This window comes from Postia placenta (assembly GCF_002117355.1).
Source record: "Postia placenta MAD-698-R-SB12 unplaced genomic scaffold POSPLAscaffold_11, whole genome shotgun sequence".
Taxonomy (NCBI): Eukaryota; Fungi; Basidiomycota; class Agaricomycetes; order Polyporales; family Adustoporiaceae; genus Rhodonia; species Rhodonia placenta.
In genome coordinates, this window is record NW_020169842.1 from 1,035,429 (window position 1) to 1,059,241 (window position 23,813).

At 52.7% G+C, this 23,813-nt stretch overlaps 9 protein-coding genes across 9 annotated transcripts; 5 read left to right on the forward strand and 4 right to left on the reverse strand.

Moving 5' to 3' along the window:
• Positions 1-939: 939 nt before the first annotated feature.
• Positions 940-4,096, forward strand: POSPLADRAFT_1048409 (hypothetical protein; the record flags this gene model as incomplete). Its single annotated transcript, XM_024479506.1, has 4 exons — positions 940-1,286; positions 1,339-1,390; positions 1,448-1,600; positions 3,836-4,096. The coding sequence occupies 4 exons, from the start codon at positions 940-942 to the stop codon at positions 4,094-4,096; spliced, it is 813 nt and encodes a 270-aa protein (XP_024336752.1).
• Positions 4,097-4,194: 98 nt separating this feature from the next.
• POSPLADRAFT_1067005 (hypothetical protein) lies at positions 4,195-5,777 on the reverse strand. Its single transcript, XM_024482133.1, has 6 exons — positions 5,589-5,777; positions 5,404-5,537; positions 5,160-5,338; positions 4,873-5,103; positions 4,448-4,679; positions 4,195-4,384 (listed from the first exon to the last, which is right to left on the reverse strand). Exons 1-6 carry the CDS (start codon positions 5,743-5,745, stop codon positions 4,307-4,309), a joined length of 1,011 nt encoding a protein of 336 aa, XP_024336753.1. The 5' UTR covers positions 5,746-5,777; the 3' UTR covers positions 4,195-4,306.
• Positions 5,778-5,968: 191 nt separating this feature from the next.
• POSPLADRAFT_1077997 (hypothetical protein) lies at positions 5,969-6,842 on the forward strand (the record flags this gene model as incomplete). The annotated part of the gene is made up of 3 exons (XM_024482960.1): positions 5,969-6,153; positions 6,213-6,312; positions 6,369-6,842. Coding segments are annotated over 3 exons (759 nt in total), but the record flags the coding sequence as incomplete, so codon positions are not given.
• A 1,670-nt stretch (positions 6,843-8,512) lies between these two features.
• Positions 8,513-10,702, forward strand: POSPLADRAFT_1149860 (hypothetical protein; the record flags this gene model as incomplete). The annotated part of the gene is made up of 11 exons (XM_024486355.1): positions 8,513-8,535; positions 8,587-8,758; positions 8,810-8,891; positions 8,943-8,975; positions 9,026-9,037; positions 9,097-9,110; positions 9,168-9,276; positions 9,335-9,477; positions 9,711-9,950; positions 10,035-10,178; positions 10,499-10,702. The coding sequence occupies 11 exons, from the start codon at positions 8,513-8,515 to the stop codon at positions 10,700-10,702; spliced, it is 1,176 nt and encodes a 391-aa protein (XP_024336755.1).
• A 773-nt stretch (positions 10,703-11,475) lies between these two features.
• POSPLADRAFT_1075403 (hypothetical protein) lies at positions 11,476-12,335 on the reverse strand. Its single transcript, XM_024482810.1, has 2 exons — positions 11,792-12,335; positions 11,476-11,737 (listed from the first exon to the last, which is right to left on the reverse strand). The coding sequence occupies exons 1-2, from the start codon at positions 12,032-12,034 to the stop codon at positions 11,576-11,578; spliced, it is 405 nt and encodes a 134-aa protein (XP_024336756.1). The 5' UTR covers positions 12,035-12,335; the 3' UTR covers positions 11,476-11,575.
• Positions 12,336-14,209: 1,874 nt separating this feature from the next.
• Positions 14,210-14,790, reverse strand: POSPLADRAFT_1149110 (hypothetical protein; the record flags this gene model as incomplete). The annotated part of the gene is made up of 4 exons (XM_024486266.1): positions 14,210-14,307; positions 14,364-14,451; positions 14,506-14,616; positions 14,674-14,790. 4 exons carry the CDS (start codon positions 14,788-14,790, stop codon positions 14,210-14,212), a joined length of 414 nt encoding a protein of 137 aa, XP_024336757.1.
• A 2,839-nt stretch (positions 14,791-17,629) lies between these two features.
• POSPLADRAFT_1075404 (hypothetical protein) lies at positions 17,630-19,060 on the forward strand (the record flags this gene model as incomplete). The annotated part of the gene is made up of 4 exons (XM_024482811.1): positions 17,630-17,696; positions 18,173-18,300; positions 18,354-18,890; positions 18,940-19,060. 3 exons carry the CDS (start codon positions 17,630-17,632, stop codon positions 18,876-18,878), a joined length of 720 nt encoding a protein of 239 aa, XP_024336758.1. The 3' UTR covers positions 18,879-18,890; positions 18,940-19,060.
• A 162-nt stretch (positions 19,061-19,222) lies between these two features.
• Positions 19,223-20,391, reverse strand: POSPLADRAFT_1067008 (hypothetical protein). Its single transcript, XM_024482134.1, has 5 exons — positions 20,169-20,391; positions 20,024-20,116; positions 19,698-19,968; positions 19,440-19,645; positions 19,223-19,371 (listed from the first exon to the last, which is right to left on the reverse strand). Exons 1-5 carry the CDS (start codon positions 20,378-20,380, stop codon positions 19,254-19,256), a joined length of 900 nt encoding a protein of 299 aa, XP_024336759.1. The 5' UTR covers positions 20,381-20,391; the 3' UTR covers positions 19,223-19,253.
• A 1,767-nt stretch (positions 20,392-22,158) lies between these two features.
• Positions 22,159-23,757, forward strand: POSPLADRAFT_1148947 (hypothetical protein; the record flags this gene model as incomplete). Its single annotated transcript, XM_024486240.1, has 2 exons — positions 22,159-22,863; positions 22,921-23,757. 2 exons carry the CDS (start codon positions 22,159-22,161, stop codon positions 23,755-23,757), a joined length of 1,542 nt encoding a protein of 513 aa, XP_024336760.1.
• Positions 23,758-23,813: the final 56 nt, after the last annotated feature.

Consider the following 23,813-nt stretch of genomic DNA (forward strand, 5'->3'; position numbering starts at 1 on the left):
CTGTGCCTCCCTGGGTAGTCGGCAGACCCCTCAAGTCGGCAATTTCATAGTATCTCCCTCCACAGTACTCGATTACCTTCGTGCTTTTGTATAGACATAGGTTTTCGTATGCCTGCTTTCATTTCCAGCTTGAACGGTGCAGTAGTTCTGGAGTCCCTTCCTGAGGACCAGCTCAAGTTGTTGTCACGCTGGTGTATGCCTCGGTTGTAACAGCTTGTGTCGGAGTCTGATTTTCCGATCACGTTGGCGACATCATTGTATGCTTCGAGCTACCTGCTCAAAGAATCCTTAAGCGTTGGCCGAGCGGACCTTGAAATATCACGCGTGAATGGGTCGTGATGGATGTGTTACTTTTACGTGACTGCCGACTTGGGGGGTCTGTCGACTACCCACAGTAATCAGTAATGCTACTTTATGATGAGCTTCGCCTCGATCCAGCCAGAGCGGCGAACAGAATGTGTTGATATGTCTTTCTCATGAAAGTGCTGCGAAGTAATTCAGTCGCGTTCAGCAATGCGACAAAGTGGCGATCGAATCTTGCTGATGGTATACGTATGCTTTGATGCGGAACATCTGTGTCTGCAAGACAGCTCGGTCTAGATTTAAGTGCGGCGTGGTCTCATAGTCATGGTAAGACGCATACAAGCTGACGCTTTACTTCCATGTATTCGTATTGAAGGGACCCCACACTATTGCGTCACAGGGTCGTTGAATCACGACATTCGCGCTGAGAAGTCACATTGGCCTCGCCGGCCGTTCTGGATAGTGACCCACTAATCTCGGGCTTGAATGGCTGACATGACATTTGCCGCCGCTGACCAAGCCACCATGCTGACATAGAGGCTCCCATTCTTGGATCCATCGAGAAAGGATTCATATAAAGCTGGCAGGAACGTTGCGTAGATAAATCATTCCTCGACATTGATTCTTTCGCACACCATGGCTACAGCTTCTGTGCTTACTCCTCACGACATTCCGACCACATTGAACTATTTTGCTGCTCTTGACGACGATGCGCCATACCAGTATGTCTATGACCCTCCGGAAGGTGTCCCGAAGAACAACGTCGGCGCGGACCCCCACCCTGTTGTCATTCATGATGCACGCGGCCGGGAGTCAGAGTTCTCGATCGACACGTCCGGCTTCCAATACGTGAAGCACATCAGCGCAGAGAAGGAGTTCGTCGACGAGGAGCGCATTCAAGATGTCTATTACAAGGAGGTAGAGGATATCTTAAAGAAGGAGACCGGTGCCAAGCGCGTCTTCATCTTTGACCACACTATTAGGTGAGTAGTGATCGTTTGCAGGAGAGGATCAGTGGACTTACGTTATGATCAGGCGCAAGGCTGTCGATAACGGTCGCAGCGTTCCAGGCGAGCGGGGCCCAGTGGTAAGTCCTACTTGTTTCGCCGAGCGTGGGGAGCCCCGTCTCACGACTTCTGTGTAGGAGCGTGTGCATATTGATCAGACGTACGACGCATCGATCAAACGCGTCCACTACCATCTCGGTGACGAGGCGGAGCGCCTTCTAAACGGTCGCGTCCGCATCATCAACGTCTGGCGGCCCATTCAGCACCCCGTCGCCCACAAGCCACTCGCCGTGTCCGATTGGCGCTTCCTCGACGAAACGCACGATCTTGTCCCGGTTCGACACATCTACCCGCATCGCGAGGGTAGCACATTCGGCGTGCGCTATAACCCGAAGCACCAGTGGTACTACCTGTCGAACCAGACACCGGAGGAGGTGACGCTGATCAAGTGCTACGACTCGGAGGTCAACAGGGCGCGGTTGACGCCGCACTCTGCGTTCCCTGACTCCACTAGCCCTCCTGAAGCACCCCAGAGGGAGTCAATTGAGGTCCGCTGTCTAGTCTTCGACGCAGAGTAGAGCCTGTACAGCAGAACTGTAAATATCGCTGCAGAGACTTCAGGATTCTGCGTTGTATGCCACGACCCTTGCTGTGTATCAATTGATTTTTGATGTGGGATATTGAACAAACCAATGTGCGAGAGTGCTTGTGCCCTGAATATTGCACGGGTAGTATGGCATGACCGGTTGATGTATTGTCCAATGCCTATCATCACCCACATTGCACTTCTGTTTACTTAATACTGGTCGGAGCCTAGAGAAAGCTGTAGGAGCAGGACCATCCCCTTGAACCGTGGTTGAAGCCTGGGGCCGTGGTATCGCATATCCAACTGTCGATGCTGTAGACCTGAGAAGTAAATGGTAACGCTGACGATTCGAGAATCATTGATTATTCGCCGTTATGATTGGAGCCTCAGGGGACTCAATATTGATTTTGAATTGGCTTTGATCGGGAAAGGCGAGAATGATCTATCCTTTATAATCTGAGCGCTCCGAGGTCTGACGCAATCGCCGGCATGGAATGGCTTGGAGTACTAACCAGCTGAGTCCGCAGGGAATTGAAGTTTGGTACTGCAGCTGGTGTTGACAGAAGTTTACCACTGCCAGGTATTTCCGCCGGCCAGGCAGGAATTGGATGACAGGTGGTAAACGTACTTCCTCATATGGTATATAGAGCGCTGTAGTCCCCATTCTGGGTATCTCTTGGACCCTAACCTGGGGTTTAGCCAGCCATATTTGGAATCATATGGCCCATTATCGCTGCAAAACTGTGACGTTATCACAAGGCAGTGTCACCGCGTCCACAGTTGAGTGAAACTCCACTCAAAATCCGCCATACTTTGCCACAGGTGACAAATGCCATTCTACCGGCAGTTGGCATAGGTCGGCCTCTGTGGAAATCCTGCCCGCAATATTAGATGCAGCATTGCGTCAAGTGCTGAGCAGTAAGTCGAGCGTCAGAAAAGACTCACGTAAGTGTCAAGATATTGATGATAGGTCAGGTTGCGTCACCAGACTTCGATAGCACGACATGCATATCCGACATTTCGCACAGACCGCCGGCCGTTCTGGGGATGGTCAATGTCCTCCCCGGGACATTCGATGGCGACAACACTATAAAGCTGCTGACTGATCTTATGCTGACAAACTCCCCGAGCTGCGCTCCCCGACCTTCTAGGACTTTGGCGACGTATAAAAGGGCAGCGCGACAATCCTGCACAGTCAGTTCTCTGGCTAAACATTCGCACCACTTACATCAGTACATTTAAACAATGGCTACCGCTGCAGTCCTCCAGCCGCATGACGTTCCGACGACGCTGAACTACTACTCCCCCATCGGCGAGGAAGCGCCGTACCAATATGTGCAATCCCCGCCCGAGGGTGTCCCGACCAATAATATCGGCAGGGAACCGCACCCTGTTGTCGTGCACGATGCTCGCGGACGCGAGGCTGACTTCTCGATTGACACCACGGGCTTCCAGTATGTGAAGCACGTCAGCGTGGAGAAGGAGTTCGACGATGAGAAGCGCATCACGGACGTGTACTACAAGGAGGTCGAGGAGCTCCTGAAGAAGGAGGTGGGCGCGAAGCGTGTCTTCATCTTCGACCACACCATCAGGTAAGCCGATATGTGGGGCAAGACTCGGAGGTGGGCGCGAGCTGATCGAGTTCGCAGACGCAAGCCCGTCGCTGGCGTAGACGGCAGTCCTGACAGGCGCGGGCCGGTGGTAAGTCCGCTCCCTGTCAGCCTCGTTGCGAGTACTAAGTGAGACGCGTGTCATCCAGGAAAGTGTGCACATTGACCAGACGTACGACGCGTCCGTGAAGCGTGTGCACTACCACCTCGGCGACGAGGCGGAGCGCCTCCTGCAGGGCCGCGTGCGCATCATCAACGTCTGGCGGCCCATCCACCACCCCGTCGCCCACAAGCCGCTCGCGGTGTCCGACTGGCGTTTCCTCGACGAGACGCACGACCTCGTGCCCGTGCGCTTCATCTACCCGCACCGCGAGGGCAGCACTTTCAGCGTGCGCTATAACCCGAAGCACCAGTGGTACTACCTGTCGAACCAGACGCCGGAAGAGGTGACGTTGATCAAGTGCTACGACTCGGAGGTTGACAAGGCGCGGTTGACTCCCCACTCCGCGTTCCTCGATGAGACGAGCCCACCGGAGGCGCCGCACCGCGAGTCGATCGAGATCCGCTGCCTCGTTTTCGACAGAGAGTAGAGGCGGCCGCATGAGTCGTGGAGTTGTACCACCTATGATTGTGTGTATCTGTATCATGTGTCGGTTATGATCGTCAGCCGAGTTGTGTCAATCAGTGGAATAATAAGACTCCTTGAGTTTTTGAGATATGCTACAACATGAAAATGACGGATGAAGATGACGATACAGCGGGCAGTTCCAGCAATGAAAAATACACCAAACCATACAAGTTCATGCTCCCACTGCAGTGACGCCAATGGATGTATCGCCCAACCCGTTTGCGTACTGGAATTCGCTCGAGTTCTCATACTGTCCCAAGAATAGATGTTAGCGGGCAAGTGCGTACGTGTGTGAGATCGAATTAACACGTACCTCCCACATATCAATCGCGACCTGGCAGCTCTCACGGACTACCCGAGGTGCATCCGGGCGTTGCATCCACTCTTTGAGGTGAGGGAGAACCTCGGGCGTGGCGATCCCTCCTAGGGCTTCGGCTGCCTCGTGACGGACCATGTCCGACTCTTGTGTATCCTCGAGGACTGCGACCAGAGCGGGCACTGAATGTGTAGAAAGGAGTTGTCCGAAGACGAAAGCGATCTCGTGCCTATGCGACATCAAGTTGATTAGCTTGACGATGAGATATGGGAGCGCAACATTGCAAATAATTGTTTATTGATCCGTGTGCGAAAGAAAACAGATGCTTGTAAAATGCGAATCCCACCAAACATGGCATGCGATCTGCCATATTTGGTCGTCTTCGCATTTCCCTTGTGAGATGGGCAGCGTAAGATACGCACTTGAATAATGCACTGTCGTCAGCAAAACCAGCAGCTAGCGCATCAACGGCGGCAGGCGTGCCGATGTTCCGCAGGGCGAACATCGCGCGGTAGCGCTCGAAGAGGGGGCGGGAAGAATCGAGGAGGGTTGTGCGGAGGGTGGCGATGCTCGCGTCGGAGGTGTCTTCCGGGGCTGCCATACCGGATAGGAGGCGCGAGGACGGCGGTGCGGGGTCGATGGAGGTGTAGATCCTATTGAGCGTGAGGTCGGTGATAGTCCGCAGATGCCGAAGGAGGACTGCACGTACTGGTCTGATGAGGATGCAATGGTCTGCGAGTGTTTCCGGCCCTCTTCCGAGTTGTCCCAGTCGATCTTGGCTATTGCAATCTCGCACGTCTCGCGCACGCTGCGCTCCGGGTCGGAGAGGTACCTGTGGAGGACGGGGAGGGAAGAGGGGGCGGAGATGGCGCCCATAGCTTCGGCAGCCTGAAATGGAGTAGCATGTAAGATACACTAACCCACGGGAGCGAAGCTATGTGCATAAGACGCACCTCATGCCGTACCATGGGGTCTTCCTGCTCATTTGCGAGCACAGACTCGAGGACAGGGAGTGCGGCGGTGTTCTTCATCTGTCCAAGACAGTACGCAAGCTCATGCTTCAGGAGCGCACTGTCGTCCAAGAAAGCTATATCACAAAACGTTCAGCGGTTATCCTGTGAACGCTCTTCGTACGTACCTTTCGAGATGATCCTGATCGCATCCTCATTTTTGAGAGCCTTGAGCGTGAACAGTGCCCTGAATCGGTTGTGGAGGGGCACGATCCCCGAGGTATTCAAAAGGGTAGCCTCAAGGCTGGAAATAGAGGCCTGAGAGACGTTCGCCTGTGCACCCATGCTGCAGAGAAAGTAAGAGAGGGTTAATTAACTTCAAGTAGAATCTAAGCCCGAGATGAGGATTTGAGAAAGGTGCTGAAGCGCCGGGACGATCGAGATCGGCTAAAGCAAATTTTGATCGGGAGAAAGGGCGCTTGTCGTCCGTCCGTCCGTCTGCCAGTCTATAGCAGAAAAAGCTGCTTCATCTCTACCACCCCGATTCCGACTCGGACAATACAAAAACATGCCGAAATCAAAACGGTCGAAGGTCGTCTCTCTTACAAAAGTCGCCAAGAAGACACGGGAACAAAAGAATGCGTTGCTTAAGGAGGTGCAAGAAAACTCCGACAAATGGCAATATTGCTGGCTATTTGAGGTGGGAAACATGCGGAATGCGCATCTCAAGACGGTGCGGAAGTTGTGGAAAGAGTGCGTCTTGTTGTCGGCTTCTGCTCACAGCTTAATGTCGATCACGGCTCCCGACGTAGCTCAGCACGGATGTTTTTTGGACGAGGGGCTGTCATGGCGAAAGCGTTGGGCATGACGCCAGAGGAGGAGCACCGCTTAGGACTGCATAAGCTCGCAAAAGTGCGCTCTTTTTATCATACTACTTAGGCCATGCATCTTACACCCCAACTCGATAGCAAATAAAAGGCCAAGTGGGGCTATTCTTCACCGACACGCCGCCCGCCGAGGTGATTGCCTGGTTCGAGGACTTTTCGCAGCCGGACTTTGCACGCACGGGGAACGCCGCGCCGCGCACGGTCGTGCTGCCCACGGGGCCGGTCATGCAGCAGCATTCGGAGCCGCCGGAGCCGTTCCCGCACAACGAGGAGCCGCAGCTGCGCAAGCTCGGGCTGCGCACGAGCATGGTGCGCGGCGTGCCGACGCTCACGGCGCCGCACACGGTGTGCGAGCGCGGTAAGGCGATCTCTCCGGAGCAGGCGCAGCTGCTGAAGCTCGTCGGTTTGCGCATGGTGCGCTTCCGCCTCGGGCTGCGTGCCAGGTGGGAGGCCGCGAGCGGGGAGGTCGTGCAGGTGGAGGGCGTGAAGATCGACGAGGAGGAGCTCGAGGGCGGGGACGCGCCATCAGGAGAGGGAGAGGGCGCGGAGGACGAGGAGATGGAGGAGTAGGAGCCTGGGTGCGGTGGGATCGGTACCGTGTTCTCGTTTCATCCCGCATTGTCGTTGTATTGGTGTCACTGTCTATCTTATTCTCATACAGATTCCGTGGACCGGCCGCGTACGGAGCCGCTGGCCATAGCTTGTTGAACATGTTGCACAACAGGGTAGACATCCGTCCGAGCCCTGCCGCCCTCGTTGCTTCTCTTCGGCAGCCTGGACATACTTCGAGATCGACGCGTCGAGTCTCCCTCGAATTCCCTGAGAAAGTTGGAAATCCCGCTTACAAGTTATGGCGGTAGATCTAGTTTGTTCTATCGACGAGGCAAATCTCCAAGTCGCCGGTTACGCGAAGAGAATACGTCTTCACCGCTCACAAGCTCAGAGTGTCTCGCGAGCCTGAAGCATCGTCCGTGCGTCTATATCTACCCTGAGGAGACTCCTGAGGCCCTGATCTAACTCATTGTTAAATTAGCGTTCCACGAACCTATAGCGCACCAGACAGACTAAACGGGATATCTGAATTTCTTCCATAGAGTGTTGATCACACGTAAGCGCCAGGATGCCTCTTCTCTTCTCAGGATGTAAGTTGGAGGTGGATATCGGAAGTCTGCGCAGAAGACGCCGCATCTCGCGCTATAGCTTCTGTAGCAGGCTCCCGACAAGATTTGCACTGTTGACACTGGCACTGTAATGGACTGGCACAACTGAACGCGCCGAAGTCATGCTCGCGCAGGCGCTCCTGTTGCGGAGCCGCAGTCTTCGACCTGGCCAGCGCAAATCTATGATCTACATTCCTTCCGAAGACACTGTTCGCTTATGTGCGTGGCACGACGCGGGAGGGTGCCTGTGGCTGGCGACCGTCGGTAGCACATGAAGTGTGTGCATACCAATCAACGCCGCGGTTGATGATGTCAAGGATTCTGCTTCATTCGGCGTGCTTGATGTCGATGAGTCGGGGGCATCATTCTCGGGCTGATACCATATCCACTTTTTGGGCTGTAAGCGTGATGAATATTGTGGGGAAGCAGGGTCCATCTCTTCCAGAATGCGTATCCGGTGAGGTATGCACGCTATCCAATAGCAATTGCACCAAGCATTACGGAGGTGGCTCCCTAGAACCATCTATTACGGTACGCCCCTCAAGGAGCTATCCGATGGCGCATCATTGAAGCCTCAAGTGTCGAGTGCCGCCAGGATGGTGCGACTGATGCCGACATTCAATATTCAATATTCAATATTCAAGCCCAAAACTTGGTGATAACAGTGCGTTTCAATTGCTCAGGCCGTACAAAGCAACCATTGACTTCACTGATGGCGGGTTTCCTCGATCACAGCGGGCTGGATATGTCAAGGTGCCTGCCGGATGCGGAAGGAGGAGGAGTCCAAGCTCGCTGTCTGTCAAACGCAAGCCGTTGACGTTTCCTTCACCTAGTCCCGTCTTCGCTGCGATGTCGACTGGGACACCGCACCTATATAAGCCAGTACCCGACCCTCGTTGTCTTCGTCCCGCCGCCCTCCTTCCCTCCAGGTGACACCCTCTGCGATACTCCTCCTGCGACCCCCCTCCGGCGCGCGGTACATCCTCTGCTAGCACACATATCTCGTGAACATTACCGTCATCACACTTCTGCGCCATCACTCCGCCCGGTGACACCATTTTCAACATGGGTTCTCCTGCGGCGGTAACGTGCGCTGCCTGCTCTTCCTTCTCGCGCTGGTCTTGACTGTAGCGCTATAGTTATGGCCCCATCTTTGTTGGCTGTGTCCTCAACATCGTGTTGTACGGCATTATGATCACCCAAACATTTTTGTACTTCACCGTCTATAAGAAGTATGTCGTCGTGCAACAGTCTTCCCGCGTTGCGTCTTATCACTACCATGACAGGGACAAATTATGGATGAAACTTTTCGTAGGTGACAACCCTCCGTATGCAAGATCGTCTCATCATCGCATTCTTTAGGTCGGAACTCTCTTCCTCTGCGATACACTCAACTGCGCGTTCGACATTGCCTTCGTTTATGTCGCACTTGTGGACGGATTCGGTAGGCCTAACAGATTCTAGAGACTAGGATGCGACGCTACATATTCTACAGATAACCCCATTGGTCTTGACTATGCGTCATGGGGTAAGCGCGATCTTTCCATATGCCATCAGACGACTGACCTACGCCCGTAGTTTTTGCAACGGGTACGTTAAGCCCAAGTTGTGTCGACGTTGACATTCATGATCAATGTTTCCTACTATAGATCCGGCTATGACAGTAAGCACCTCTGATCGCTATGTTTGCAGTCAAGTCCTAATCTGAACTACTATACAGGCATTCATTGCGCTTTTCGTTCAAATGTTCTTTGCGTGGCGTGTCAAGGTTCTTACCAATAGTATCCCGGCCGTCCTGTTCGTCATGTTCTGCTCTCTGTTTCAATGGTGTACGTCTCTACATTAGTTATTCTTGGTTGATTTCTAACAATTCTACATCAACAATAGGCGGCGGCGTTGGCACGGCCATCGCTGTGGGCATGATTCCAGAGTTCGTTCACTTCCAGAGATTCGAGGTGATTGTCATCATCTGGCTGGCGTTCTCTGCCGTGGCGGACTCTTCTATCACAGCGGCTCTTGTCTGGCACCTTGTACGTCTAGGATTCCTTTCATTTGGTACAACACGTCCACTAATAGCATACTGATAGAGGAAACACAAGACTGGATTTTCGCAGACCGATGATATTGTCAATAGGATCATCAGGTGTCAGTCCGTGCGGATTGTGTTGGTACACTGACTGACATGCGTGAACAGTAACTGTCCAGACCGGCTTGATTACGGCGTTGTGCGCTACCATCGATTTGATCCTTTTCCTCGCTACAGTATGCCCTGCCGTTTTTGTTCGAGGAACAGACGATGTTGACGACGTTTTTATGTCAGCCGTCCGGATTGCACCTCATCTTCAATCTTCCACTGTCCAAATTGTACACAAACTCCCTGATGTCTAGCTTGAACTCTCGCGCTGGGTGGAAGTACGGTAATGTCGGTGCAAGCACGGGCATTAGCGAGATGAGCCACGGCAATATCAACGGCCTCAGCATGAAGAGCGAGATCGGCAAGCGGGTCAGTGTGATGCAGCAGGCGGTGACTATTTCCTGCGAAACGGGTGTTTTGACTGATTCGCTGACCACCGGATTTTTCGCACAGGGCGGACAGCAAGTATTCATCGACGTTGAATCGCATGAAATGGTCGACGTCCTCGAATCGGACAAGCACCCTCTGCCGTCGCCGTCAGACTCGGAGATGTTGAAGATGTATGCTGTGGAGTCGCGCGTCTCGACGGAGAAGCAGGTCCGCATGAGTGTCGGACAGATGCCGTCGAGGCCTTCTGGGGCCCGGTGATCCAACCACTCCAGACATGACGCCTCATGACCCGTATGCGCTCGATGACAGCGATGTTCGTTATTCACCCCACAGTTGTCTCCCAGTATACCAATCAGTCTTCTATGTTTCTATAGCTTTCTCGTGGAATCTTGTTTCATTTGGTCTTTGCCAGTGGTTGTCGTTGTATTCACAAATTTGAGGGCAGCGTTTTCGCCCTCAGTTTCTACTTGGACTGTACACACAGCGTGCAGAATGGACTCGAATTAATTGTGCATGCGTTATGTCAGCATGCTATCTCGATGACAATGTCTGTCGTGATGATTGATGGAGGCATACTGGCACCCATCCACGTCGCGAACGCAGTGTACGGTTTGATCTTTGGTCTAGCAGATGGCTGCGAGCAAGGGCCCTCTGCGCATGATATGGTCGAGGAAAGACTTGCCAATCTTCTTAGCTCCCGCAAGAAGATGACGATGAAGAGTCCAACCTGATTTGCTACGATAATTCTCGGTTCTCTGGAGTTGACATCATCTCTAATATGAACGCGGTTATTAGCGCAGCCTCTCGCGATATAAGCGTCGGATTCCCAAACGAGGGGATTGCAGGTACAATGTGAGAAGATAAGGACAGAGCTGTATACCCTTATACTGGATATGACGTCAAGTGGAAGCTGCCCTCGCAAGATGTCGTATACATGGTGAACGCGAATCATGGTGCGTCTCCCTGTGCGTCCTGTAGCAAACTGACTGACGCTGTTCACAGGTGTATCGTTTCAATCGTTGTTTGATTTTGGCGTCGTTCGATCTGCGCGTATCTATCGTCCTTGAGGATTTTGCTATTTCATGTACTTGTCATATGTATATATTCGGCTGTACATTTGTTAATTTCCGTCTTGCTCTCTGGATACGTAGTCCTTTGCTGTCGTAAAGTAAGCATTATGTAGTTCACTTTCCATTCAGTAGGTTGAGATTAGCAGCAGGGTTGTAGGAAGGCACACCTTGATTGCGAACCACGAGGTGGATATGTGCAGTGCGCCCGTCATTGCTCCACGCGCTGCACATGCATTCGCTCTAGGCTTGTAAGCCTAACTGAAGTACATGGGATTCTGCTTGCAAAAGATTAATTATGTATGTACTGGCTATCTTTCTCATGACAATCAGACATGGCACCGACCACTCACCTGTGCGACATAGCGCGTCCGAGAGCAGGACCTGGAAGGTGGTTTCATGCTACAACCGTAACTCACGCATGTGGACAATTAAATGACGTGCCATAGTCTGATATTTCCCGAATCAAAGTTGCTGTCAAGGATATCATCGCGCTCTTCGCCGAGCAGTATAGATGGACTAGACAGTTACTATCCATCATGGTGGCAGCGCCTGCAGCTTGGCAAACAATCTGTCCCGACGCGCATCTGCATAGTGCGAACTCAACACCGTCAGGATGTCCTCGATGCTCTCGTACGAGCGCCCTAAGGTGATCTCTGCCGGCACCTCTCGCCGTTCCTGCCCAAGCCCCATTCCAGCCTTCGCGCATATGGCATCAGCAACCAATAGCAACATGGCATAGCATACACGTACTGTATATCCGCGAGAAGACAGCGAGATGATGGCATTGTTTCCTTCGAGAAGGGCGACACGCGCAGATGCTTTGTGCACAGTGGACGATACGATAGTGAAATTGACAATTCCGACACTCTGCTCTTCCAGCGCGCTGGTGAGCTCCGCTGTAGGAAAATTGGGAGTCGAAGGTCTCGCAAGGTCGTCGGCAGATGGCACAGGCGTCCGAGAAGATCGTTCAGAGTCGTCGGCGGATTTCCACATCGATGACCGTCAGCCATCCACGAGCTCAAGTCTGTCGAACAAACGACAGATCCGAAGTGATGAGCGACGAGGGCAATGCAGAGATGCCTGAGTCTGAGCTTTTTATGTCGCCTCTACCGGTGGCGTTTGCAAACTTGCGTGCGCTTGAGTATTGCTATAGTGCCGCCAATGATCAGCACACGATCGAGAGTTATGTGGTAATGTAGTTCTGAATGACCAGGGGCTAGCGGTGAGAAGGATGAGCAGGTTGAGACAGCAGTGCGCGCGTGCGAGACGCTGTGAGACGCGTCGCGCAGTCAGATGAACGCTCACACTCCGACCATTCACCAAGGTCTATATTATCCTGCAGATCTTCGGTCACCTCATCTGTGGGTAAGCAGCAACTATCACAACCACACAGAACCCGTCGTCGGTCGGCAAGATCTCTGTAAGTTGCAGTGCCGGCTCTCGACCTGCCTCTGTGTTGAATATCTCCGAGCTTTGACCAAATCGGACGGACCCAGAGCACAACAGAGCTGGCCGGACGATTGTATACTCGAACTCGGTGGAAGAAGAATGACCAGGTATGCTTGTCATACAGCGCGACGCGCTCGTCCGACGCTGGCTACTGAGGTTCTGTCCTGGTATTACTCTCCGCACTTTGGTATACTCCTTAGACGGTATTGCCATGCCACTGAGCTGTGACACCACTGTGAGCGTGCCAACCTTACTACACATAACTCGGCACCATGGATGTTGTCAGGGCAGTCGAGACCTGCATCGCGAAACTCATCTCTGTCCCACCTTTTGTGAAGGTGCTGCGACATAGCGCACATGAGTGCGTGTGATTCTTACAGACTAGCGAAGACAGCCTGGCGGCGCTGGAGGCGGAGCTACGGCAGCCGAAATTGTCACCGCGAGCTCGCCTGTGTCGAGCCCTGTCGGCCCGTCTGCGGCTGCTACCCTCGTTGCGTCTATCCATAGTCTACGAAATCCTTGCCAACTCTCCGTCGAGTGCATCGGATAGTGGGGCAGACCCGGCACCGTTCAGCTCGGCGTTATCGTTGTCATCGGGCACTACTTCTGGCAACGTTACGACCGGTGCCGCATCCTCCTCGATGGCTTCCGATGGCTTCATGTAAATAGCTTCGGGTATCCGTCGACCCTGTGGATTGCGTTAGCGTTGGCTGCGCTACTATCATGTTAGGACCTTGGCGAATGATAATAATCCCTGGGTTACCTCGGCTGTACATTTCATAGCGCTCTACCGTTGCAGCACCTTATTTCTGTCGTGACCTCATGTCCGTGCTTCATGTCCATTCGCCGCTCGATGCTACCGTACTTCCATCCTTCACACCCATATCGTTAATGATCTGGACCTTGCATAGCGTTCCGCGACTTCGCGGCATGTAGTTATGTCGTGTCATTGTCAATTGCCCTTTCCATGCATGGTGTGGCTGCTCGCGAGCGTTTCTCGATGCGATCGTCCTACAGTCCCACGGCCGTCTATGAAACCGGTTCCTGCCTGCACATAACACTGCCGCATAGGTCGACGCGTGTGTGATTGCCTGGAAGCATTCGCTGCGACCTTGCGGAAATGAGTTCTCATGTCGCGCAGAGTGTGGTACATGTTGTTTGTCTTTGTCTTGAGAGCCTTCCCACTGGCTGAACGCGCACACGTCCAAGGCCTGTCGGGTCTGGTTGCCAAGCCTGCAGCGGAGTGGACGGTGGTTATTCGAGACAAAAGCTGCATTTTGCTCAACACAGGGATCATTTTGCATACTGTAAGTCGTATTGAACGTCATTCGGGGCTCAAAACGGTCAGTACATTGAGATTAACTTCTTACAAATCATTAATCCATAATTCTCACAAATATATATCGAGCAACGAACTTATTGCGAGGATGATACGATGTTTATTGACGGTTGACTAGTACTGTACCAGCATCGAACAACACCCCAGAACTACGGAACAATAGTGTAGGGAAGGTACAATAGAGCACACTACACATAGCCGCTAGGGTACACGAGCTCTTCGCCACAGTGCTAGGGGAGACAGCTTAGCATAGATACGCACGAAACCAGAGGCCGCGTGATAAATACAACAGCGCCGAGGTTATAACGAGCGAAAGCGGCGGGAAGAATCGTATGTGGTGCAAGGCGGCTGGGCCGAGGCGCGGATATGGGAGGAGGCTTTTACGGCGACCAGTCCTTGCTCATGAAGTGCCACTCGACCGTCTGGACACCCTGGCTGAGCGGAACGCCGAGCGACTGGAAGAGCGAGGGGCTCATGTCTGCATAAGATATAAGACACGAGTAGGGCGAAGTGTACAAACTGAATGGGACGTACCAATGGCAGTCGCATTGCAGCCCATGCACTCGTCGCGCGTCTTGCCGTACTGCACCTTGCCAGTACTCGGGTTCGTGATCTGCATCCACTGCAGACGCATAGGTGAGCATGTGAGGTGCCGGCGGCGACAGAGGATGCTTACCTGGTTGCAGTTGCCACCATCGCCGTAAATGTCATGAGAGATGGCGACAATGGCGTCGCTGTCCACGTCGTTGTACCCGCAGGCGCCACGACCAACCTCATAGTAGGTCCCCTGTACAGAGTATGTTAAATAGCCGTAGGCATGTTGAAGTAAGAAAGATAGACATACACGGCCGGTGTGGGTGACGCGCTTGTCGAGGACCGTCTCGTTTATGACGATGGGGAATGCCGAAACAACGGCAGCGAGTGCACAGAGCACGACAGAGAAGACAGCAAGGAGTGACATTGTGAAGGGGTGGATTATGATGTGAGTAATTTGAAAAGAGTGGATTGCTTGCTGGGAGGCGGAAGTGACACTAGGATCAAGGGAGAAAATACGAGCTGGAACTCGATGAAGTCTACCGCTGCCCGAGCGTCCCATTTATATTGGAACGGGGGCCACGGCTCGTGAGGACAGAAATGGCCTAGACCCAGCATTGCAAACGCAGGACGACATCGGGCATGCGAGATCAACCCTGAGATTGGAATTGGAGCGTAGAGGCCATGCCCTGCATGAAAAGTCCAGGTTCAAGGTACCGAGAGCTCAAAAATATCGAGGGCGCACATATTTGCGAGAGAAAGATATTCCCCGGCAGTGAGTCCGCCGGCTCAAGGACTGCTCGGCGATCGAGGGCGCAGCCAATCGGGTGCCGAGTTACATTGCCGAAGGTGCATTACGTAATTCGGGACACATTTAACCACGAAGGGGTTGCGAAGAGTTCTGCACAAACGCCACAGCTGCCGAGAACATTGCGGGAGGTATTGCAAAGCAAAGGCGTAAGTGTCGAGGCTGTGTAGGTGGGATGATCGAGGAGAGGTCACTTGCTCCCATATGGATGGCAGCAGTCTCAGCGCACACTGTCGCGGGGGTATCGCCAAGCCATGTAACGCACCGCACAAGAACGGCAGGCCATTTTAGAACATTGTCGCGTCGTCTGATGCAAATATTGTCAGTTTGTGACCAAGAACGGCCTGCACGACTCTGAACCATCCAATGTACCAGACTTTGCAAATTTTCATGGCATGGGCTCCCAATCTCGCAGTGCGCCTGCGATGTAGGACACTTCAGGCCGTCTTCTGAACCCGCGCAGCGGTTGAAGACATACTAATCATATGTACCGGATCCCTTGATGTCATCAAAACAGCGATTTCGTCCAGATTTAGGCTTCGATCGGACGAGCCTGAGCAAGACATTGCCGAATAGGTGACATCGACGAGGCGTGAGCCGCTCCGGTGAATAGTACAGTCCGTGCGGAAGAATTAGCCCGCACACGGAGGGAGCGCAAGTGCCGGTATCTGACCAATAGGGTTGTCAGACACCGCGGCCAGGATAGTCCGAAAACATACCCATACCTTGGGAAAACAGCGTCTAATGCAGAATTGCTGTAACGGGTTGTAGAGAGCTACCAGCGCTCGCATCACTACGCAAATGACGGCCAATCTCATATGGATTGGTCTATTCAACGTGGTGTACGGTCAGATGGACCTCTCGTGGAAACGAGTAGTCCGCCTATGCGCAAGCATGTTCGGCCAGGTCTAACGATACAGTATCGGTTGAGATCACACTGATGATCCGGCGGGGCGCTGATGGGAACTTAAACGATCGGAGTTACAAGAGAAAGGACGGCAAGAATGACCAGCATGTGCACCAGTGTACTCGGAGTGCGCTCGTTCAGAACATTCCAATGTCCTGTATGTGATCGGACTGTTCGCCTCCGTTGATGCATCGGGCTGTCTGGCCGCTACTCAATTTTGACGTAGGCGTTTCACGACGGAGACGAACTTGCGCCGGGTCGTTACTGCTCAGGCTTGCTTTAGGCAACCCAACGTGCGGCAACTGTCGGTGCGGATCATCTGTGGCTAAGGGCAGTCCCTAACAAAGAGCAGTCCCAGAAATCATAGATGAGACGAAAGACACACGGGACAATGGGATGTCTATACCCACATGAGCGGTCCGGCGGTCGTATCAACGCTTTGGCCAGATACGGATGCGACCGATATCGAGCCTACGCGATCAATTGAGAGCGTCAATCAATCCGTGACGAAGATGTAAAACATCGATGTCGAGGGCAACGCGGTCCATCCCTGATGACGTGCCGACTGGACAACTGGCCTTCTGAAGCAAAGATTGTCGGCCAGCTGTAAGCTGAGCAAAAGTGACAATGGGCACACCGTGACGTAAATCACAATAATAAGTATTGCGCATGTATTCAAGACGATAGTCAGGCAGCACCAAATTGTGAGTCATTCTTGCATCAGCCCTTCGAGAGACCATGAAGCGACCACATGTTTATAAAGGGCATATGAGAGCTATTGGTATCTCGTAGATCGGGCGATGCATTATGCGATACCATGGCTAACCTTGTCAGTTTGACACATGACAGTCATCAATCCGTCGAGGTAGCAGGATGAGGAGCGCCCACACAAGTCAGGCTGAACTCTGCACTAGACTCACCTCTAGAGTCAACCCTCTCTCAAAGACTATTGGTCGAGAAAATCTGCAAAGAGAACTACTTGAACTTGTGCATGCGGTTGAATTGGAGTTTCGAGCTGACAATGAGTTCAAACTTTAAGATCAAAGGCACCCATCACTGATCGCGATCGAGACGCGCCTGTGGCCCGGCGCCTACGCGTGACGTTATACTCAGACGCGTCTTCGTTGCTTGTACGAAAACGATCTCGCGCCTGTGTTAGTCGGTTGACACATACAGTTGGCTAGCCGATCGCAAAAAACTCCTCGAGATAGCTGAAAAGTACAATTGCATACACAAAGAAGTCCTTTACAATCCAAAGGCCTAGAAGATCTCTGACGAGGAGGACAGTGACCCTGAGCCGCTCGACTGGCTTAACTACGACGATCCTCGATGGCCTGGTAAACGTTTTGTTTACCATGATTCATTTCATAGCGGACGTAGCTGTCGATTTTGACGTTGAATTACCGAGTCTTCAGATCGGAGGCGCAATGCAAAAAAGCGAGGGCTCCACCATGTCGCTGTAGACCAACTACGACGTTAAATGGATGCCATCTTCATAGGAAGACATTGAGTGCTATGGCACCGCGCTGGGGGCGTGACAGAGAATCCCAAATGGTACCTGGACCAGATGAACTGTTGGTAGACTACTCGTCGATACCTGTGGAGAACGCCGATCACGGTGCGTCGTCTGGCAAGCACACTGACCTTGTGCACAGGCTTATCTCGTCTCGTTTTGGTGTCGCTCGATCTATGCATACCTATAATCCTTAGAGATTCTGCTATCTCTGTACTTGTACGATATGTTCGGTTGTATATTGATCACTTTCCGTCTTGCCCTTTGGCTATGTAGGCCTCCGCTATTGCCAAGGATGCTCTCTGTGGCTCACTGAAATTTTAGTAGATTGTGTTAAGGAAAGCTCGCCTTTATGACGGACAATGAACCGAGACTGAGAATGTTCTAAGACTGTATGCGACCATATGCAACGTACCCCTCATCATTCGATCGGAGCCACCTTCGGAATGAGATCTAATCAGATGCGGCCACAACGATATGTTCGATCGCGATCGTTGAACGTTGAACTTCAAGCGTCTCGTTGCTCTTCATATCAACGTCTTCTCATACGCTCTCCTCATACCTCATCATACTATCTGAAGTGACCACCGTATCCAAAGCTAGAAATCCACAAAGGGTCGTCATAGATCACTTCTCGCTGGACCCTCCTGGCTTGAACACATCACTGGTCTTTCCTTATGCGCCACTGAAGAGAAGACCAACCCTGGACGTATGTCCCTGCCTTTTTTCACGTCGTTGTAGCACCTACTTATACTGTGGCAGGACATTGAGCGGAAAAGCGATCCTCTCGACACACTCCCTCGCGCTCTCATACCCCGTTCACACGCTTCACTTCGGCCACCAGTCTTGCGATACGGTTGGGTAGCCGATGAAGAAGATTTCATCGAGCTAGCTAGGAAGTACAATTGTATAAAAACTAGAGCCCCTTACGATCCCAAGGAGTTTGAAGACGAGGACGAAGCAGACGGCGAGCCCGAGCCGCCCAACTGGCTTCACGAAGGCGATCCTCGGTGGCCTGATATCGACATATTGGACACCATCAACGCTGTCATGGTGCAAGTAGCCAACGATCTGGGCGTCAAAATACCTGATCTTGATTTCGGTGGCGCAATGCGAGATGGCGAGTGCACCATCGTGTCGCTGTTCACCAACTATGACGTCACACAAAAGCTGCCTTCGCAAGAAGACATTGAGCGCTATGGCGCCGCACTGGGTGTGACCGAGAAGCCCAAATGGTACCTGGACGAGATGAACACTTGGTGGACTACTCGTCGATACCTGTGGTGAACGCGGATCACGGTGCATCGTCTTGTGTGTCGTCTGACAAGCTGACTAACGCCGTGCACAGGTCTATCGTCTCTAGTGTCCTCTCGTTTCTGGGCCGTCCGATCTATGCATATGCATCATCTTTGGAGACTCTGCTACCTCTGTACTTGTATAGATATTTGGCTGTACATTTGTCATCTTTCGTCTTGCTCCCTGGATACGTAGTCGTCTGCTGCGAAATAAGTAACCCCTGTAATTCCCTTTCTAGTCAGCGGGTTGGGATCAGCAGCGGGGCTGTAGGAAGGCCCACCTTCAATACGAACAACAAAGCAAGACTAGCATGACTAGGGACTATTTGCGTATCGATTCCTTCTATGCTCCGGACGCGAATAACCATCACCGGACGGATGGGTTCACCGCAGTGTATCCGCCATCGACGGCGATTTCCTGGCCGTTTGTGTAGCACCCACAGGGCGACACTAGGTAGATGACAGTGCCCGCAATTTCCTGCGCGCTGCGACCACAAACACGCAACGAGTGGTTTTCATGGACCAATCTAGAACCAGCGAGAGGTGAACGTACGTGCCAGGTCGGTTCTCAGGAACCGGGACAACGCCCTTTCCGACTACGTTCACTTTATCAGGCGTGATCTTGTCGTAAGTCATTTCCGACTCATAGACCCCAGGCGCGACGCTGCAAACGCGGACGGGGATCTTCTTCAGTGCTAGCTCCGTAGCAAGCATCTTTGTCAAGTGGGACGCGGCAGCCTTCGCGCTGTTGTATCCAAACTAGACGTTCCGAGTCAGCGAGCGGAATCAATAGAAAGTCCTTGGAACCGACATGGTTCTGCGCGAGTTTGATGATTCCACTGATGCTCGTGACATTGATAACACTGGATGTGTACCCCGGTACATCTTCGCTGCCCTTCGCGAGCAAGCCAAGGAAGGCAGTGGTCACAAAGTAGACCGAGAAAGTGTTGATCTTGTACATGTCAGCCCATTCCTCGAACGACTCGTTGTTGAACAGCGCGCGCCCCAGTGTCTCGGTATCCTTGTGCTCAGGTTCTTGCGTATTCTCGAAAAAAGGCGAGACGGGGCCTGTCTGCCCTGCACTAGATCGACTGATCAGAGCTTATATTCATGATCGTAGTGCATGTGGGATCTCACTTGTTGACAAGAATGTGGAGCACTCCCTCCTTGGAAGCAATCACTTCTTGGCCAGCAAGTATACTCTTACGATCGGTCACATCCATGGGCAGACTGGTGCCGCGTTTGAGCATCAGGCATACGCCACCAAAAGCGGATCACTCACGGTATGATGGAGCCATTCCCTTTATGCTCCTGCGCAAATGTCAATGCTTTCGTCTCCAGTACCTCCTGGCGGCGTCCTGTGATGTAGACCTTCGCACCATTGACCGCGAGACCTTCAGCGATCATCCAGCCGATCCCAGTGCCGCCGCCCGTCACAAGCGCGACGCGATCGTTGAGACTGAAGAGTTTATCGAGGCGGAGCGAAGAGGACATTCTGATTTTCGAGTCAATGCGCAAGAGAGATTCTAACAGATGGTGGACGCGTTAAGATCAGTCACAAGCTGGTTTCCTCGAGGACGGGCAGCCGGCCCGCCAGCCTGTCTCAGTAACATTCTCAAAAGGTCCCAGCCCGGGGTGCCTGCCAGCGGTCATGAATAACCGGTGTAGGAGCTGTGTATAGAGGATGCCAGATATCCACGAATGCTGGAGTGGGATTTGTAGAAGAGAAAGCCACCCAAATCATTGTCCTGACGCGACCTGGCGCCTTCCTTCCGTGGTTATTGCTGTTTTCACGAAAGGTGTCGCGCGCGTCAAACACAAACAAATTCTCGCTGAACGACTTCCCACTGAAAACACGAATATCTTGACAACCACTGAGCATATCGTCTTCATTTTGGCTGCGCTAGACTCGCCTCGTCGTCGCGCATGTCCTGGTACCACAATCATTGTGAAAATCCAACATTGAAATTTCGACATCTTCGGCATCCCTCTGAAGCAGAATCGTTCCTGCTCACGAACACGGCATCGGGGATTCGTAAGAAGGGTATCCCTGGATGTGGATAGGTGCTGTGGATGGCCTGATACAGTTGCGGTGTGTTTCTAAAGTCTGCATGCTTTCTTATGTCTGGTTCTCGCTATGCTCCTAGCTGTGTTCATATGAAGATGGTATTCCTTCGTCTCATCCCATTCAGGTGCTGAAGAAGACTCTCATTTTAGCCTTTCATGAGCATTGCTTGTAGCACAGCCTCATTTTCTTTCCCTTCCTTGTGCTAGCTCTGCCAATCATTTTCATGCTTCCTACACTTGCAAGTACTTCGTCACCCCAGATCTGACTGTCTACATCATGTGTAACATAGATTTCATTCTCAATACCATTTCAAAGATGACACCAAGTGCTTGTGGTTGTAAGCACAGTGGCAGCTACATGGCATGTCATTTGTACTCGATCATACTGTATCCATGTGTTGCAACCCAGAGAGACTAGGGAAATGCAACAGTCATAGAAGAGGATGGTAGAAGGGGTCAGCAGGGGCACGAACACAAGATACAACCTGTAGAAACAAACAGAGGGTTTTTGTTTGAGATGTGCAGAGGAGCAAGGAAAGACACAACAATCACGCACAAGAATGTGAATGGCACAAAGTCAAGCAGCTGTGTATGACATACCACTAGCACACTACACCATCCATAACACCTATCCACATCCAGGGATACCCTTCTTACGAATCCCCGATGCCGTGTTCGTGAGCAGGAACGATTCTGCTTCAGAGGGATGCCGAAGATGTCGAAATTTCAATGTTGGATTTTCACAATGATTGTGGTACCAGGACATGCGCGACGACGAGGCGAGTCTAGCGCAGCCAAAATGAAGACGATATGCTCAGTGGTTGTCAAGATATTCGTGTTTTCAGTGGGAAGTCGTTCAGCGAGAATTTGTTTGTGTTTGACGCGCGCGACACCTTTCGTGAAAACGGCAATAGGTTTTCTCTTCAAATTCGCCTTCAAAATCATTCTAGTCTGGTCTACCTGGGTTGTTGTGTACTCGACATATAGATTAGAGTGTATTTTCACTGTCAGCTTGTTTCTAAAGTCCGAATCGTCTTCCTAGCTCATTTCGCGGCTCAATTCCAACCCGCTGGTTGGCGAACAAGGGTGCTGCCGCCTACCTGGTCTCCCGAACGTTAGACGCAGGACTTGCGAGAGTCAATCGACCACTGTCTATCGGCTTCGGTATCTGTAACCATCGTATTCTTCTCTGGTAAGGCCGCTTGATGGACCTTTCTTTTGATTGCATAGTGGCTGGTTCAGGCCATGCAGGGAGCTGTGCTGCACTATCGGCTATCGATGCAGGCTGCAAACGCGTTCTCGTCATCGAGAAGGGACCTCCAGAGTGGGTAGGTGGCAACGGCTACTTCACTGCAGGTGCACACCGAACAGTCCATGGTGGCTTGCAAGACCTCCTCCCCATCGTGCGCAATGCGACCGCAGAGGTGGCTTCAACTACCGACATGGATCCATACTCAGCAGAGGAGTTTACCGCGGACATCATGCGGCTAGGAAACAACCAGTCAGATCCGACGATAGTCAGAGCCGTTGTTGACGGGTCAAGAGACGCGATCGGCTGGCTTGCAGAACGGGTCCATATCCCATTCATATTCTCCTTCCATCGCCAGGCGTACCTTGTGAACGGGCGCCACAAGTTCTGGGGAGGTATGGTGCTGAGTGTGGAAGACGGCGGAAAGGGCCTCATTGCAGCACACCAGCAAGCATTGGAGAAAGCCGGTGTGACAGTGTGGTACGACACCCCAGCAGTCGAACTGAAACTCGACCATGGTCATATCTCCGGCGTAGTAGTTATTCGCAATGGCGAACGGCTGCAGCTCTCTGCGCCTGCCGTGGTACTAGCGTGCGGAGGCTTTGAGTCCAGTGTTGATCTTCGCGCCAAGTACCTTGGATCAGACTGGGAACGAGCGAAGGTACGCTACACTGATCGTGCACTCAGGCATGCAAATTTTGATTTGTCGACGTTGTAGGTCCGCGGCACTCCCTACAACACCGGCGACGGTCTCAGCCTCGCACACTCTATCGGCGGGCAGCTGGCAGGGGACTTCGCGCACTGCCATTCGACCTGTTGGGACGCAAACGCGCCGGCTGACCGCGGAGATCGCGTGCTCAGCAACCAGTTCACCAAGTCCGGGTACCCACTCGGGCTTATGCTGAACACACAGGGACGGAGGTTCGTCGACGAAGGCCAGGACTTCCGCAACTACACGTACGCGAAGTTCGGGCGCGAAATCCTGAGGCAGCCGGGCGGGTACGCATTCCAGGTGTGGGACGCGAGGGCGTCCGGCTGGCTGCGCATGGAGGAGTACGGCGACGACGTCGTCGACAAGGTATCGGCGGCGAGCGTGACAGAGCTTGCGGAGAAGCTACAGGCGAAGGGCTTGGAGGACGCCGATGCGTTCATTGAGACGGTCGCAGCGTACAATCGCACTGTAACGGCTTTCGATGAGGAGCATCCATCGGTGAAATGGGATCCTGCCGTGAAGGATGGTCTCTCCACTCAGTCCACACGTGAGTCGCTCAAGCTCCCGAAGTCTAATTGGGCATTGCCACTCGACAAACCGCCGTTCCTCGCAGTCAAGGTCGCTTGTGGTATTACATTCACTTTTGGGGGACTGGCGATCGATCCGGATACTGCTGCTGTCATCTCAGAGAAGACGGGCCAAGCAATCCCGGGACTCTTTTGCGCGGGTGAGCTGGTTGGTGGGGTCTTCTACGGTAACTACCCTGGTGGGAGCGGCTTGACAGCCGGCGCAGTGTTCGGACGCAAAGCTGGGAGAGGAGCAGCGCGTGTGATGCGCTCATGACTTACGCAAGGTAGAGTTTGTTTATGAGTTGTGCTACATATCTGCCGAAAGGTGAC